The sequence below is a fragment of the Pseudopipra pipra genome, chromosome 9 (genome assembly GCF_036250125.1).
Source record: "Pseudopipra pipra isolate bDixPip1 chromosome 9, bDixPip1.hap1, whole genome shotgun sequence".
Lineage (NCBI taxonomy): Eukaryota > Metazoa > Chordata > Aves > Passeriformes > Pipridae > Pseudopipra > Pseudopipra pipra.
In genome coordinates, this window is record NC_087557.1 from 10,507,036 (window position 1) to 10,524,031 (window position 16,996).

The 16,996-nt window shown below is 35.6% G+C and overlaps 1 protein-coding gene across 2 annotated transcripts in view; it reads left to right on the forward strand.

Annotated features, from left to right (window-relative positions):
- VAV3 (vav guanine nucleotide exchange factor 3) overlaps window positions 1–16,996 on the forward strand; it is a 157,432-nt gene that overhangs the window by 132,786 nt on the left and 7,650 nt on the right. The window contains exons 22-26 of one of the 2 annotated variants that reach the window (XM_064664542.1): window positions 2,718–2,752; window positions 4,540–4,656; window positions 5,358–5,445; window positions 9,444–9,573; window positions 14,807–14,890. In XM_064664542.1, coding sequence (XP_064520612.1) covers window positions 2,718–2,752; window positions 4,540–4,656; window positions 5,358–5,445; window positions 9,444–9,573; window positions 14,807–14,890 — 454 coding nt within the window. The remainder of the gene's footprint in view (window positions 1–2,717; window positions 2,753–4,539; window positions 4,657–5,357; window positions 5,446–9,443; window positions 9,574–14,806; window positions 14,891–16,996) is intronic. The other variant, XM_064664543.1, reaches the window with a different exon arrangement.

Sequence of the window (16,996 nt, forward strand, 5' to 3'; positions counted from 1 at the left end):
CCAAGAGCTTCTGGAATAATATTTGATTTTACTCTGTTTTGTGACAATGAACAACTCTTGTTATGTATATATATATTTGCTCATTCAAAATTTATGAAAAGGATTACTCATCTATCATATAACTGCTCTGGAGGATGGACTTAAACCATTTTTGAATTTTTATATGCTTTCCAACTTATTAGGACTACTTCACAAATTCAGAATATTTAGGAATATCTTACAGCATGTCAAAGCTTTGTAAGTGCCTAGAAGGCCTTGAAATGTGTCGTTTGGTTGCTCCACTAAAATATTTCTCACAGGAATTATTTGTCAGCATATCCATAACCTGTTAACTTTTTGCCAGGTCTCCCCATTAGAAGCAGAGATGCCTGGGTAGCACCATCAGTAGCTGTAGGGATAGGAAAGAGCCACTGCTGCTGCCGGTGGTAGTCCCTGACTGTGTGAGGTCCCCTGCACTTCCAAAGTGTTCACATGCTACCAGCACTACAAATGCTGCTGTTTGAGAGCCCTTTGTCCACACTGTTTGGGAGTAATGCATATTTCTTTTTTCTCTCTCAAGAACTAGGCTAAATGACTGTTGTAATACCTGGATAGATGCACTGTTATGCAAGCTGAACATGTGACCTTGGTATCATCACAGAGAACTTTAATGTGTTCCACACTAGTGTCTGCTTTATTGTTTGGAAAAAATTTGAGTTTTGACCCTGTCCTTTAAAATTCAGAATTTTTCTTATAAAAGCATTGGATCAAGAGGAATTTAAGTAAGGGATTGTATATTTAATTTGAGACACCAATATGTCAAGGGCAGTAAGCAGTGAACTCTGCAAATTTGGTTCATGGAAATGAGTCTTAACAGGGCAGGGATGGAAGTTAGGTCTGCAATAAATTTCAGGTTAACCAAAATTCTATCCTATCACAAGAACCTGAGTAGTTTTGTTAATCCCTGTGGAGAAAGAGAAGTCGGGGGAGCTACTAATTTAATTTCTAAGTAAGTTTTTTGATAACTTTCTCATTTCAAAAGTGTTCTGAGGTTCACTAAGAATGTACTTAGTGTTTCTAGTGAAGCATTTGTACTAAGTGCATTATATAACTACTGTTGGAGCTTCTTAGCATGAAGATGACAGTCTGAAAATGGTGAAATTGTAACAATTCTTGTTACAATAATGTGGTAATTTTGCGTTCCAGTAACTGTGCTTTTTTTGAGGAGGTTGCAAGATATGTTAACAACACAAGTGGTTGTAAATATCTTATTGCTCTTTATGTTTCCACAGCTCTGACTGTCTGCTGACATCTAGTTTACAGTATCCTGATGCACTAACTGCTTCATAGTTTCCTATTGCACTTTTTTTTTCCATCCAAAAGCTGCCTATTACTACCTCAGCAGTACTTCTAGAATATACCACAGCTTTTTGGAGAGCTTAACTCAAAAATTTTGCATTACTTGACTCTTGCAACTTTAACTCTGAAATATTGTGATTAAATATGCAGGGAGGTTTGTTTGTTTGTTTTTCTCTTTAGGTATTCTTTTTTTTTTTAAAATATATAATCTGGTTTGGGTTTTTGGTTTGGGGTTTCTTTTAGGGTAGGGTTTTGAGGAGTGGGATTGTCCCATTATTGCAGTTTATTTCAAGTTCAGTTCTAGAGATTTGATGAGATCTTGGTTGATACCTAAGGTCTAGTTAGTGGGACTTGTAATTGATTACAATTTCAATCAATTTAAGTTTGTAGGCCTTTATAATAATATCTTTCTGAGTCGATCTGTGCTTGGAAGTCTCTGCTGAAAACATTCCATATATCATAAATAAAAAATTGTGAATGTTACTGTAATTTCTTTCCTGTTAGAGTCCAGAAAATAATAAAACATTCTCTGGTTTTACTGGAAGAAAAAAAAATCATTTGCTTATCTAAGAATATATGGCCTTAAGTAATAAGTTTATGAGATGTATGACAAGCTTTCACTAAAATCAATTTTCAGATGTTTTAGAAGAGTAGAGTAATACCAAGTTATTTTACACCAATGGGAGATGGTCAAGATGAAATGCTGATTTTCATGGGAATTGCTCTACTGGGCATCTTGTGCATGAATAAACATTATCTATGCACATGTTTATGCATACATATAACATCCATTTTGCAAGCTAATTGCAGTTTGCTTAATTTTTTAAATTTAATTTGAGAATCAAATTACATGCTTATTAAAATACAGGACAAGAGTAAACCAAGTCAAATACAAATGAATGAGTGACGTCACACAAGATATGGGTTATCCTCAGGTTTCTCAGAAGAGTAGACTGTATTTCCCACTAGACAGTCTTTCTAAGGCCATACAATCCTGAATACATGAAATTAATTTTATATGCTACTGTAAATTGGTTAAACATTTTAATTATACTTTTCAACAATACGTAACATTGGGCTATTTTGTGTATGAAATCTGAATGTAAGCACTGTCAGAAAAGCTTCCAACAGTTCTATAAAGTAAAAAAAACCAAACCAAACTGTCACCTAAACTATTCTGTACTACTTTCAGAATGATACGGGGTATTTGACCTTTATTGTAATTTCTTTTAAAGAAAAGTCTTGCAGACTGATTAGATCATCTGTTTCTTTTAACTTGTTTCATCTGGATATTGACAGTTAAGTCATTGCTGTCTAATTTGTGTTTTTTAGAAAAAAAAAGCTTGATTCTCATTCTCTTGTATCTTTTGATATCCTAGGTTCCTAAACCAGTAGACTACTCTTCACAGCTGTGGTGAGTTTCTGTCTTGTCTTAAAAGAATCTCTGAAAGAAGCAGTCATAGAAATCAACTATAGTGTTTACTATAATTGAAATTATATTGGTTTAACCTTTCTGGGCTTCAGAAGGTGGCATTGTGTAATGGTTGGGGAAAGCAACCCCATGCATTGTCTAAAAGCATTTGTGATGTAATGAAGTGCTTAATGATTTTTACATTTTGTTTACCAGTCTGTAGCTGTACAGCTTCAATCCAAGAAGTCTGAAATAGAATAATAGGAGATGAGTATAGTATGAAGCATGGAAGTATATCTTAGATGTTAAGTGAATAAAAGAAGGAATAATGTTAAATACATCTGGTATCATGAGTAATTCTACATTTCCTTTAAAAAAACCCCACCAACATTAAAACTGCAGAAATACAAGCGGCACTTTGGGGTATGGTTTGGAGGTGGTTGTGGCAATATTGGGTTGATGGTTGGACTAGATGATCTTGAAGGTCTCTTCCAACCTTGATGATTCTGTGAAAAGGCTGGTGTATCAGCCAGTGTTGGTCTGGGGCTTAATTAGTGTGTGAACTCTTTACTGGAATTCAGTTTGCTTCTTGAAAAGACGTGGTGATTCTAAAAGAACACTTGTGTTTTTTCCTTGATTTTATGCTTTGTCACTTAGACATGAATTCTGATTTCCTCTAGCTTGCCAAAAGTGAGATCAGGATTGCATCTGAACAAATAGTGGTTTTCCATAACAAGGCAAATAGAATGTTTAATATTTAAAATTGGTATTTTGAATTAATTTCTAATGTTTACTTTACTTATAATTTTGTTAGAAGAAAACATGTCATTGGCATCAGTCTTTATCTTCTCAGGATTTTTAATAAATGTTTTTTTTACTTAAAGCTCCATTCTAATTGATAGTGATTTATTAGGATGAAATTTTACATGGTAGTGTTCTGTGATGATGACTGTGATGGCAACTGCCTTTATACTACTTTGTAAAATGGTAAGATAGGCATAATTTCCCTGGAAGCTAGATCACTTTCTCCAATTAACAGTTTAACCTCTAGCTTTGCAAGTAAATATCTGCTGACAGCCTTTCATGACATCCCACCCAAACCAGCAAGGCAGAGCAAGGACACAAATCTGCTTATGCAGTCAGGCTGCAGAATCAGTGACTTGTTTGTCTTAGCTTTTAACACTTAGCATCAGCTTTTTCAGATTTTGATGTATTAGGCTGATTTTTTTTCCCCTGTGGATGTTGAGTCTGCCCATTGTACTTCAGTCTTTAGAGGTTATGCATAATTATGAAACCAAATAAAATAATGTTTGTGGAAGTACCAAATTTTTGTGTAGGTCTTTTTTGAACTAATACAATGTTGGTGGCTGATTCTCTGGCCTTTTAAGATAAATCCCACTGGAACTCAGGGAAGTTCTAAGGTTCTGGACCACTGTTGTGTTGTTTCACTTGCACAAATGATTCAGAAAAAACATTTGATTTTATGAACTTTTCAAGCCAGTAGTCATTCAGCTTATGCTCAGGCTCAAACACTTTCCTTAGCAGACATTGTATTCAACATGTGCAGAACTACCTTTCTGATTAAAAATTCCCCACCCCCCCACCCCAACAGTGGAATTGTTTCATGTTTTATTCTTCATTCAGAGGATCTGTAAGTGGTATTCAGTTGCAACTGATGTATTTTTAGGTTCCCGTCATATGTAGAATGCTGGGACTCTGTGTTGCATGTTTGATAGACCTCTGGAGTTTTGAAAAAAATCACAAGCAGTTTTTATTGTTCTCTGTTACAGGTTTGCAGGAGCAATGGAAAGATTGCAAGCAGAGAGTGAACTTATTAATAGAGTAAATAGCACTTACCTGGTGCGGCATAGGACCAAAGAATCAGGAGAATATGCAATTAGTATCAAGTAAGTGGGAATGGAATAAGATCTCCTCAAGAAAGCTTCCCTGTTTTCATTTACCTCTAGATAATATTTGAAATAAATAAGAAAAATAAACCTATACTTCCATTATGGAATTATATACAGCCTTTAAGAGAGTCAGTATAGGAAAACTGAAGTTCCTGACAAGAATATCCACAATTCACAATAGGAAGGTAGCAATGGTTTTATAATGCTGGTATAGCAAGTGGGTCTACAAAAGTGATGGTCTAAGATATTGGATAAGAGTAAGCAGTGTTTGGAGTGTAATGTGATCTGCTACTATGAAGTGAATGAGAATGTTTGATTGACTCAAAACTTGTCAAAGCCCTTTGCATCTCAGATGTTTCAGTAAAGTGGTTACTAAATTCTGTGGATGCAAATTATTATGAGGGTCTTATTTGCTTTCATATTGTTTATCAACATGAATATAGAAAGCAAGAAATACATGGGAATTCCCCATTAGAACGAGCAGTTAGTTGTGACTTTTTTCTGATTACAGATTACTTCTTTAGCTGTACTTTAATAAATATATTTGGTTGATTAGATGTCAACTTTGTTTTGGCACAGATATACATTTTGTCTTAAGAATTTATTTGTATAGTGTTACTGGGGCTTGTCCTCAGGTAATTATTGATTGTGTCTGATTAAAAACGCATTTATATTCATAAGTTATTCATTGCCCACAGGTATAATAATGAAGTGAAGCACATTAAGATTTTAACAAGAGATGGCTTTTTCCACATTGCAGAAAACAGAAAATTTAAAAATTTAATGGTAAGCATTGATTAGATTTTTAGCAGTGTGAGATTTTTAACATGTTGCTGTTAATGAGAGCTGCTTTGGTTTGTGAAATTACAGAAAGCTGTGAGAGTGAGATATTTGAATTGTGTCCATACCTGCTAATAAGATACATTTTTATATTTATGATTTTAGCTCTAAGTGATAGTGTTATGTACTTACAACTGTGTATTTATAGTTAGGACTGGACTGTCCTAACTGGAGTATGCCCTGCAGTCATGTGAAAGAGAGGAGGAATTGAATCCCATACATTAGCCCACTATGGAGTTACATTGAATCTTGAAAGGAGAGTTTGATGTCTTTGAAAATCTTTATATAGTAATGATCCCTAAAAATAGCTGGTTGAAGGTTCCTTTGCAGCCCAGCACATGTACAAATGTACTGCTGAACATAATGACGCTGGTGCAACTGTGTCAGAGAGCCCAGAAAAACTCAGGTTTCTGGTTCTGGTGCACCAGACAAGGCAGAACAGGTAGTGGATGGGGCTATCTAAACTACTAATAACTTAGAAATATATATGGGAAATAGCTCTTTTCCATAAATAGGAGTTTGGTGTTATTACTGGTCAGTGAGTTTTGAATGTTTTATCAGTCATCTTGTACTGGAAAGAAATTCCTTTATTTGAACTTTAATTTGAAAGAATTTCTAGTTAGCTCATTTTGCTCAGACAAGGCTGATAAACATGGTATCTGAATAAATTACCTTAGCACATTGGTAAAATTTTACTGCTTAAGCATTTTCTGATGCATTGTTAAAGGAAGCTCATTCAGCATGTTATATTTAGTGCAATCAATTGGATTAAAACTTATGCTGCAGCCTTCCTGCATGCATACTGAAGTACTCTAAAATGCTAAATAAAAATGAAGGATAATGCAAAACAAGAGTAGGGAGAGAAGCTTTAAAACCAGGAAGCCTTGAAAATTATTTAACCACTGATACTCTGTAACACCAGATCATCCTACAAGTGGTGAAAGATTAAATGATAATCTATGCTTTACCTGACCTTATTTGAAATAAGTGCTCATTAGAACGGGAAGAACATACATTTCCTGATGAAGAACGCACCAAACTGTTTCTGCACTCTGTCTTCATTTCATACTTAAAAACCAGTGAAGTGTTTAATGTTAGGGCTGGGGACTCTGAGATCTTATCATTGGTAGCAATAGAAATCATGGTGTTGCTCAGATGCATGAAGGATGTGTCTACTTAGTCTGCAAACACTGCAAATGACTCATTGGAAACTGGTGAGAACATATGATCACTCTCAGGATCCTGACAAAGCATGTCGGCTGGAGTCACATGCTGCCAGGTATTTTCTTATGGCAGTGATGCAGTTTAATGCGCCGGTGCAGGTTTCAAAGTAGAGCTCAATGATCAGAGACAGAAGTAAAGAACAAAGTTGGAGTAAAAATGAGAAAAAGAATATGCAGTGCAGTACAGAGTTGAGAGGACAAAAGACATTTCTAGTGTAAAGGCCTCATGACTACCAATTTAGCCTTGCTAACATTCAATTAGAAAAAAAGTATTTTATAACACAGTTTTAGGGTGTTATGAAGTGTGCCCTTGAGAGTTAAATAGAGAAGTGGTAGCGTTGTAGTGTAACTACTGTTTGTACATGCTGTGGAACAACTGCTTTGTCCTGGGTAGATGCAAGAGAAAAAGTAAGTGTCTGAAAGAAGAGAGGAACAAAAGGAGTCTGAGTAGAAGTGGGAGCTGAAGAGAGACAAAGCCAGCATCCATGGAAACCTTAAGTAGTGATCTGCACTGACACAGTGTTCTGTACTGCCTTGGAGGTGAAACAGTAGAAGAGCTCTTGTCCGTACTTTTCATAGTACGTTTAAAAAACTTTCACAAGAGTAATTAAAATGGGGTGAGTGTGTCAAGCAGGCCAAGGTGCAGTGAAAGGTCAGTTCTGCTGCTGCTGTGAATTGTGGTAATATGGCAGACTGCTGAGGAGCCCCATCCATGCTCACAGGGACTGCTTACCTTTATCTGTTTGTAAGCTTGCTACTGTGGTTTTGCTATGAATGTTGTAGAGGGCAGTTGTTTGTCAAGTGTTTTCATGCAACAATGGTGTTAAAAACTAAACTTTTAAAGGTGACTAAATCTCTGTGACCCAAAGTAATTTTTTTTTCTCAGTTTTGGAAGCATTTCAGTTATTTTGCCAACAAATAAAATCTGTCCAATTGGAATCCTTACTGTCTTACCAAACAACGTAATTCTTACAGACTTATGCTATGCAAAAAGATAACAAAAGTTTTATACTAGTTAGCTTTCCATTTTTACAGAAGTCCTACTTTGAATCCTGCTTGCTTACAAATCACCCTCACTTTGTACTTTGAATGCCAGGATAATTAGTGATGATATGTGACATAAAATTTCATTGCTGACATTGTAGCTTGTATGATGTGCTGATATGAAACAGCAAAGCCTTTCTGCTTTGCTTTTTTTGGCCTTTCTACTTCCTTGCAGTGCCTGGCAGGTGTGTGATTATGAACCGTTAAAAGCAGGCATAGATTTTGCTTAGCTTTGGACTCTGCCTTAGGAGCAGTTTCAGAATGTGCAACAGCTCACAGTGTTGAAGAGTGAAGTGCTCCAGAGTTCAGAAAATAATCTTCAGACCATTATCAAGAATTTAGGGGTTATGCATTAGATCTGAGGCTAAATATTTTGAGTCATTTTGTTTGGCTGGAATTAAAGTATCACTGATGTAGGCTAAGAATTGTGGTAGGGTTTTGTGGTGTTTTTTTATTTGCTTGTCTGTTTTTTGTTTGGTTCTGTTTGGTCGTTTTTGTCATTTTGGTGTTTGGTTGTTTTTTTTTTTTTTTTTTTTTTTTTTTCATTTAGTTGAAGGAAATGATTAAGCACAGTACGATTTCCTTATTTTGACCTAAGCCTGACTTGGTCAACTTTGAATTTGGAAATCTAAATATAAGTAAGTGGAAGGGAGTGAAGGGTTTACTTGTGCTTGCATTTCTGAAGAGTGAAATTCCACATTTGAAGTATTATTAATCAATTGAAGTACATCTGCTTTGAATTGTCTGGTCTCTTTTAATCTTATTCTAGGCTCTGTGTACAAACTGTGTGATATTGACATTATTAGAGCAAATTCAAATGGAAGAGATAATGTCAGGGGTTGAAGATTGCAAAGGAGTAACATGAGCCATGAGCTGTCAGTATTTTGATGAGTGTTGCCTTTTTTAGAGTAGTAACTCAAGTAACTTGTCTTCTTGGCTACATAAGCTATTTGAGCTAGTGTTATATATTTACATACAGAAATTTGTGCATATATATATGTAAAATATTTCTGTGTGTAACTATGAATGTTTATATATATGCACATATATAAACACAGATCAAATTTTTGGACTGGGTACAAGGAGAATGTGAAATGCTGGATTTTTCAGACAGTGTGCACTGTCTGACACCCACCCACTCTGCCCCACCCTGAAAGTTTTACATGATCTGTGGATCTGCACATTAAGTTGCTGTTGATTTATACACTTATGCACAAGCCATGTGCTTTATTTCAGATCTGTGTGCTTACAAATATGTTTTTAGGTAAAGGTCTCTTATCAATACAAAAGCAATTTGAGGAAACAAAGGCATTTAACACATCCTTAGAAAGCAGCTGACCTTGCCTTCTGCCTGACTTCAAAAAAGCAAATACATTCTCAGCCTGACTTAAAGGAGCAGTAAATGTTGACTCTGACAAAAAGGTTTTACTTAACTGATTTTGGTGAGGCTTTTTTTCTGTTTGGTTTGGTTTGGTTTTGGGATTTGTTATAAGTGGTGATGTAAAAGCTGTCAATTTTTAGGGTACTTTATTTAAAAAAAACCAAACATGTACTGTTGGATGTTGTATTATGAAATAAGGTTACTCGTGTAATAAAACTGTCATTGACTGTACACCAGAATGTTGAAAAGTATGTGATTTCAATTTACAATGACATAGTGTTTTTCCTTTCTGAAAGGAACTCGTTGAATACTATAAGCACCACTCTCTCAAAGAAGGCTTTCGAAGTTTGGATACTACTCTTCAATTTCCATACAAAGAGTCTGAAAACTCAGTGGGACAAAGGAGTAACAGAACAGGTGGCAATGGTGAGGATTATAGATTTTTGTAAATTACTTTCTGATATATATATATATGTATGTATATGCATTAGAAAGACAAGGTACTTTGAACATCTTCATCTTCCATTTTTGACATATAACCAATTACTATGGTAATGTTTTTAGCTAGGATTTTTTGAAGCTAAGCAGATTTGGATCTGCCAGGAGATTTATAAACATGTCTAGCAAGTTTGTCTTGCTGCCAAACTTAAAATCTTCCTGATATTCAAAAATCTATTTGGCATGCTAGTGAGAGATTAAACTGCATCTTGCCTAATTTCTTCAGACATTTGCATACATGCAGCCACAAGTGTTAATATCTGTGACAATTTCTAATCCTTAAAAAGGGATTTAAATAAATCCATCTTGTAGCATAGCCCTATGAGAGAGCATCTTAGTAATACCAAATAATTGTCTAAAAAAGATAAAATAATATTTATTATATCATAATTATTTTATGCCTGTTTTTTAACATTAAATATTTATTACAGTCCAATTACTAAGCTTCTGAAAGTTAGCGAACTACTGTGTGATGTAAATAGCAGTTAAAAAGTTTACAGTTTTAGAAATAAACTGAGAAGGTTTACAATGCATGTGGTGTCCTTTATTTAACTTATTACAATTTAAGTGGAAGTTAGCATGATTTTTAGGACATGTACAGGTTCAATGTCAATGATAAAAGGTACCACATGGCTGGCCTTTGGAAAGTGTATAATGTTTCTGTCAAAGAGCAAATATTAGATTTGCTGTTCTGCAGACAATGGCTGCATCTTTGTACTGCAACAGATAATAAGAGGAAAATAAAAATTAATGGGGATTTTAACAGTATGAAGACTGCTGTGAAAGCCCATAAAGTCTAGTCTAGTCTTTGTAAGAATGGTGATGGCTTTGGTACTTTCATTTACTGTGTTTGTGAGCTTTTGTTTACTTGCTTGCTTCTGTTCCATAAAAATTCTGTAACTTTGGAGACTTTCTTTCTCTCCTAAATAAAGATTAGATAAAGATTGAAGATCATTTAGGACAGATGATTGTAAGAAACCAGTGTGTCTCTTTGCATTTAATTTACTCTCTCTCTCTATCTTCCAATTAATCTTCCTTCCATTTCTGTTCTTATTCACTGCTTCCCAGGACTCGTGTCAGTTGTCTTCTTTCTATGCTGAACATCTCCATTCTTGGTGAATTTTTCTGTCCTGTCCTTTCTTCTCCCTTTAGCTTGTGATCTCCTTGTGTTTCTCTCTTCCCTTTGTTATCTCTTGTGCTTTCCCCATCCCTTGCCTCCTCCACAAGCATTGAGGCTTTAATTGTTGAGAGGACATGTCCTGCTTAATTTACTTTGCATTTGTTTGAGTTATTAATGACCGTGAGCAGAGTTAGGTTGTTTCCTTTTCTTTCTTAGGCCAGTTAGAATGTACCTGTACTGTCCACCAATTTAAGTGTGAGAGCATTAGTTTCATCACTTCATGCTTTCCAGGATACAAGATTTATGGTACATCCTCAGTAACCTCAGTCATCATACAACAGGAAACATCTTCTTTTACAAGATCTTTTAGGCAGTATTGGAAAAAGCAAGAGAAATGAGTGTCATGGGCTCTCATTTTAGTCAAAGGGAGGAGGAAGTGCACCTCTGCTACAGTAACTATCAACCCTTTAGTGCTACAAACTATGCTGCTGGAAACTGGCAGTTTTTGTTTTAGGCCAAACTGATATAAAACCCCTCTGGATTCTCAAACTCATGTAAAATCTAGTAGATTTCCATAATTCTAGCTAGCTAACCTACCTAGATTGACTCTGAATGACACTTCCATTTAATGGCTTTCATAGGTTTCCTTTAAAGTATTAGCATGTTCCGTGAGTGTGGTGGTTTATTTACTGTTTTTGTTTTGTTTGTTTAACCAAAATGTCCATCTGTGCATCACGCTGCTCAGTTTTAAAGTTGTCCTGTTTGGTTTTACTGAGTTGATGTTAGAAAAACCTGTATCTAGGCTGTGTGAACCCTGCTATGCTGAATTGGAAAGAAATTGGGAAACTTGAGGCTGCAGTTTGGTTTAGTAGAGGAAGCAAAGAAGCCGTGAGGCAGCACTGGACATGGAGTTGACTTCACAGCCCTCAGTGAGGATGGCCACACAGCTGATTTTTTTGACCTCTTCCCACATAATCTGAGTGCAAGAAGAACAGTTGTTGAAAGGAAGCCGGAGAAAGTAGCTGAAGAGAGAGAAGGCACTGTCCTTTTTTTTTTTTTTTTCCAATTGTGCAGCTACTCAGCATGAGGCTGAAGCTAGTGAATGTAATGGGCTTTGGCATTTTGCAGCTGATTTTAAGAGGGATTTAGGTTTGAACTTAGCATTTTGCACTATACTATTCACATGACTGTATCTGGATTTTTTCCATCTGTGAAAAAGACATCAACTTCTTATTCAAAACAACTGATCTTTAGGGTATGTAGCTGACAGAATAAGTGGGAAAAGTATTTCTAAAAAACATAAGTTGAACCACTTTGACAGAGTTGTATCATTTTCTGCTACCAAAGTCTTTGAGCTGCTGTGAAATTGAATGGCAATACATAATTGACTTTACTTCCCAGTTAAATGTGAGAATGGAGTATTTCTTTTTTTTTTTTGCATTTGTCATGTTTTCATTTACCCATTGGGGGAAAGAAAAACAATTGGCATTTCATTTTACTTGTAATTTATAATATGAATCATAAGCTATCTTGTAACTTCTTAATTTTTTGGGAAATTTGATTCTCCCTTCAGCATCTACTAGATCTTTAGAATAAAAATCTGTATTTTAGGGAGATAGTTAATTTGGCTTCCCATTTTTTTGGCTTCCCACTTGAATTAGAACTTTTCGGTCTCATGGTTTTGCAGAAGTGACCTGTACTGTTCTGGTATTCATTGTGCACTTCTAATGTGGTTGTAGAAGTTGTCAGACATTTACTTTTCTCAATATAGAATTTCAAGTTAATTGGGAAGATTTTTGGGAAATGGTCCATTCTTTCTTCCTAATTTTTCAGTCCTAGGTTTTTCTAGACACAGTATGATCAAATTTTGTTTTGCTACACAGAAGAATACTAATTCTTACATTAGATTGGAGAGATGATCGACCATTTAATGCAATAAAGGCAAAAATGGAAGAAAGGTGGACATTATTCTATGGAGTACTTCTTGGCACTTTATTCTCATCTGCTGATGCAGAGCACAATCATATTGAAAAATCTGAATCTTTATGAAATTTAGATTTTAAAGTAAACTAAATCATGAAACCAAGTGCTATTTGAGTGACTGTTTTTCATTGTCTGTTGACTAGGAATAGGCGTATTAACTAGTTAAGTCATTCTACTGCTTTAACTGTGTAAAACTATCTGTTAATAAAATAAAATAAAACAAATGTCATCCCAACCCTGAAGGGATCAAAATAAATCAGCCTTTCTGCTTAAAAGCCAACACCACCTCCCTTATCAGCGAAGTTGAAAAATAGATCAGTTATCTGTAGAAATCTAGTAGGATTTCCTTGCCCACATAGGTTTACTTGTCCAGAATTTCACACATAAAACCAAACCTCCAGCTATATCATAGAGAAAAATTAGGATGAGGTGTGGTCTGATAGGGACCAGGCACCCCCTAAATGCCATCTAACCTGTCTTTATTCCTGTGTGCTGTTGGTGCACACTATCATTGTGCTTCTGCAGAAATAAAGGCAGTTATTTTGCCTCTAAGAATGGGCACTACTTGGATCAAGTGGTCCTTTTGGTTTGTGTGATGTATTTCCACACAGAGCTGTCACCTGGAGTTACTAGCTCCAGTATAAAGAAGTTCCTCAGGTAACCTCAAGCATTCCCAGAATAATCCATTTAGTATTAGAGGTGGAGAAAGGATCATCACTGTGGAGGATCAGAAGGGAGTTTCCAGAGCTCAAGAGGCCATGGAGCATGTCTCTCTTGTACTACGAGTTACTAACCTAAGCTGCTGTTGGTTTGTGGTGTAGGATTTTTTTTTTTTAAACACATGACCCATAGTCAATGAATGTTAAAATATGGTATCAGTCCTGTTTATTTCATGTATGCTTGTAGTTTCATTGTCACAAACATATCTATTGCAATCCAGGTAAGATGCACAAAACTGTATCATTACCTCCACCATGGATTCTTGCATAAAACAGCTCCAGTTGTCATTCCTGCAAATAGCCATTTTGAAGGAAAATTATTTTGTTTCCCGTGTAGTTACAAGAACAAATTCGAAGAAGGAGCTGTATGTGATGAATGTAACCCTGCTACATTTTTAAGGAAAACTGTTGTTCAGTAATTATAGATATTATTAGTTATAATTTAGGGGCTACATTATCATTTGTCTAGTTGAGATGGATGTCCCTTTCCAAATCACAGCTGGGAGCAAAGATCACAACTTTATTAGACATCCATACTATATATCTTCAAAAGAGGCACAAAATGTGAGGTCAATAAACTGTAATCTCACTTGAAGCAATTCTGGATCACTTCCTCTAATTTTGTATTTAAAAATACATTGACCTTAATTCTGTTGACAATAGAGCAAATGCACCTGTAAGCTTTCACCCAAGGAAGCTGCTGTCAGGGCTAGGATGATGTGCTGGTTCTGTCTAGGCAAAACTTAAACTTATTTTACTTGCTCAAGGGGTTTTTCTCAAGTTAGGGAAAACTGAAAATATGAGCAATACTGGGCCTTGGAGGATGTAGTTTAGCTGTGGAATTCCTATTGATGCTAATGATGATCAGGACAAAACATGTACTTTTCCCTATGCCATAATATGGAACTCTAGTTCAACTGGTACTTAAATATTTAATTAAGGGCATGTAACGAGTTTTCCTGGGCTCAAGAGGAATTCTTATGTATGCATAAGTTCTTGCTTTTTTAATGTTAAGAAGTGGAGCACACAAAGAATTAAAAAAATTTTTGTTAAAGCTGAAGATATTTTTAAGAGTCTGCAGTTACTATTTGCTTCTCTGAAACCCTAAATGGGTGTCTTCTTTCTGCTTAATTCTTTGAAAAATGTAAATGTTAAAAATTAAATCATAGATCCAAATTTTCTGGTTATTACAGTCAATTTCCTTGCAGACATCCTTAGTAGGGAACCTTAGTTTCCTTATTATCAATGAATTATATAGTTAAAAAACTATTATTTAAATCTTATGCCAATATTTCAATGTTCTTTTGCTTTTCTCTTTTTCTCTTTCTTTTCCTCTAAGCCCCTTCTTTGTTCTGTGGGTTTTCTTTTGTAACTCCTCCAGACTACAGCTTTGTTCCCCCTTCCTCCACTCCTTTCTGGTCAGGTACTGCTTTATTGCTTTTATATTTCTTCTAAATTTGGTTCTGTTGTTTCTGTGTGGAGCAAAGGAGGGAAGGGACGAATCTAATACTTCATTTCTTCTCCAACTCCAAAAAATGAGTTATCACATGTTATTCTTGGAGCGTAACAAAAATCAAACTCTTAAATTTTTGAATTATTATTGCTTATTACAATAAGCAGTTTGAATAGGTGTTTCAAAGCTCAGTAGTTGCAAGAGGTTCTATCAATGACCACTTGATCGTTAATTTGCTATGTAGTTGACATCTATGAGCTATGTATTTTTAATGTATTTGTTCAAATGCACAAACATGAAAATTTCACTAGGTAAATAATATATTCGTCCCATCCCTGCAGCAAACCATACTGCAGTAGCATCTTAGAATACAGTAGGTTTTTTTGTAGAGAATGCTTTCTTTAAATTCTGCATTAACATTGCTAATTAATTTTGCCCATCTGTTTTCTAAATATTGTTTTCTTTATTCTCATTTAACCATCTCTGGCTTTAATTGATGCAGTCATTTTAAACTAAGAGACTGCATAAAAATGCTAAAAGTTGTAGCAGTGGTAGCCTCAATTAGTGCATCAGTGCTGCTATGACTTGCTGTGATCTCTAAGATTAGCCTTCAAGGGGGTGAACTGCACGACTGGACAATATCAAGAATTTCACTAGTAGGAAGGTGAATGCCTTCGAGGAGCATAAGGAAGGAGCTACTAATGTGCACAATGCAGCATTTGCTCACATTACACTGGCCTACCTTTGTGTACAGGGGGTAGAGACATTGCTTAGGGTGTACAAGTCGGGATTGGGGCTGGTTTTTGTGCTAGAAAAAGGGAGGTGTCCAGAATGCAGAAATGCAGATTAGCCATCAAGATCTGAGTAGGCAATATCTTTTAAACCTGCCCCACAGAGGTCATCCAAGTTGCTTAGTGTTTTGAGATGGATTCTTAGGGCTTTCCATAGTTTCTTGAGGGAAAAAGGATGGAGATGGCAGCTCAGTAGTAGAATGGCTAGTGTGCTTACTTGTTCTGAGAGTGTCTGTGGTGACTGTCTCTTGATTCACACCAGGTATTTCAGTCTCCATGTCTTATACTGCTCTGTGATGCTTTTCCCCTTAGTTGTTCCCTGTTTTGGAGTCAGTTTCTTCCATTTCTGTCTCTTTACATATAGATTTTTCTGGGGCAGATACTTTTACTTCCTTTCAGTAACACAACACTGACTGAGAATCCAAGCTATAGGGCATTCTTCCAGTTGACAATTATTTTTATAAAGGGAGACATCTGTAGAAAAGGTTAGTAGAAAACCATTTTGGTGTAGCTTTTTACCCTGTACTCATGACACTCAGCTGGACTGTCTGAAGCAGTCATCTGATTTGAAACAGAGAACACAAAGGAGTTAAGTTTTAGCCCTTCGTTAAAGGTAAACACTGAGTTTCTGTCCTTTTGGGTGAGGATAGGAGATGACATCTTGCATTCAACTGCCCAGTACTTACTGAAACTGGTATCTGGTCCATGAAAACAAAATGCTGAAATGGCCTACAGTGATAGAACAGCAGTCAAGGCTCAGGGTTACTTTAAGCCTATCATACATTCACATATATTCCCATATGTGGTTTCCACAAATTAAAATGTGAAAAACTGCTTTATTGGAAAATTCTGCAGTAACTATAAGTAAAGATTCAATGTCTTACCTTTTGCAATATGCTAGGTAAAGTATTTCATTATATAAGCACAAAATATTAAAGGAAAATATTGATCTGTAATTCTTAATCAAGCTTGTCTGCCTGTTTGAGTAGGATTTCATATTCTGATTGATAAACTACATTGCTTCGTATGTTCTTAGTTAAACAGTCTTTTTAAAAATAACCAAAGAATGTGCTTACATTAAAAAGAACAAATACTTATTTAATGATATTACAAGTATTTTTTTTTTTTTTCAAAAATACCTTCAGGACTGCTTCAGTTCAGCTGATGTGGAAGTTGGTAGCAGAGAGGGAGTGTTAAGCTGACTGCTGAGCACTATTGGAGGTGCTGCCTGTGCCTGTATAATAGAACTGAGGTTTGGTGCAAGTAAATGTCCTGCTTCAAGGAG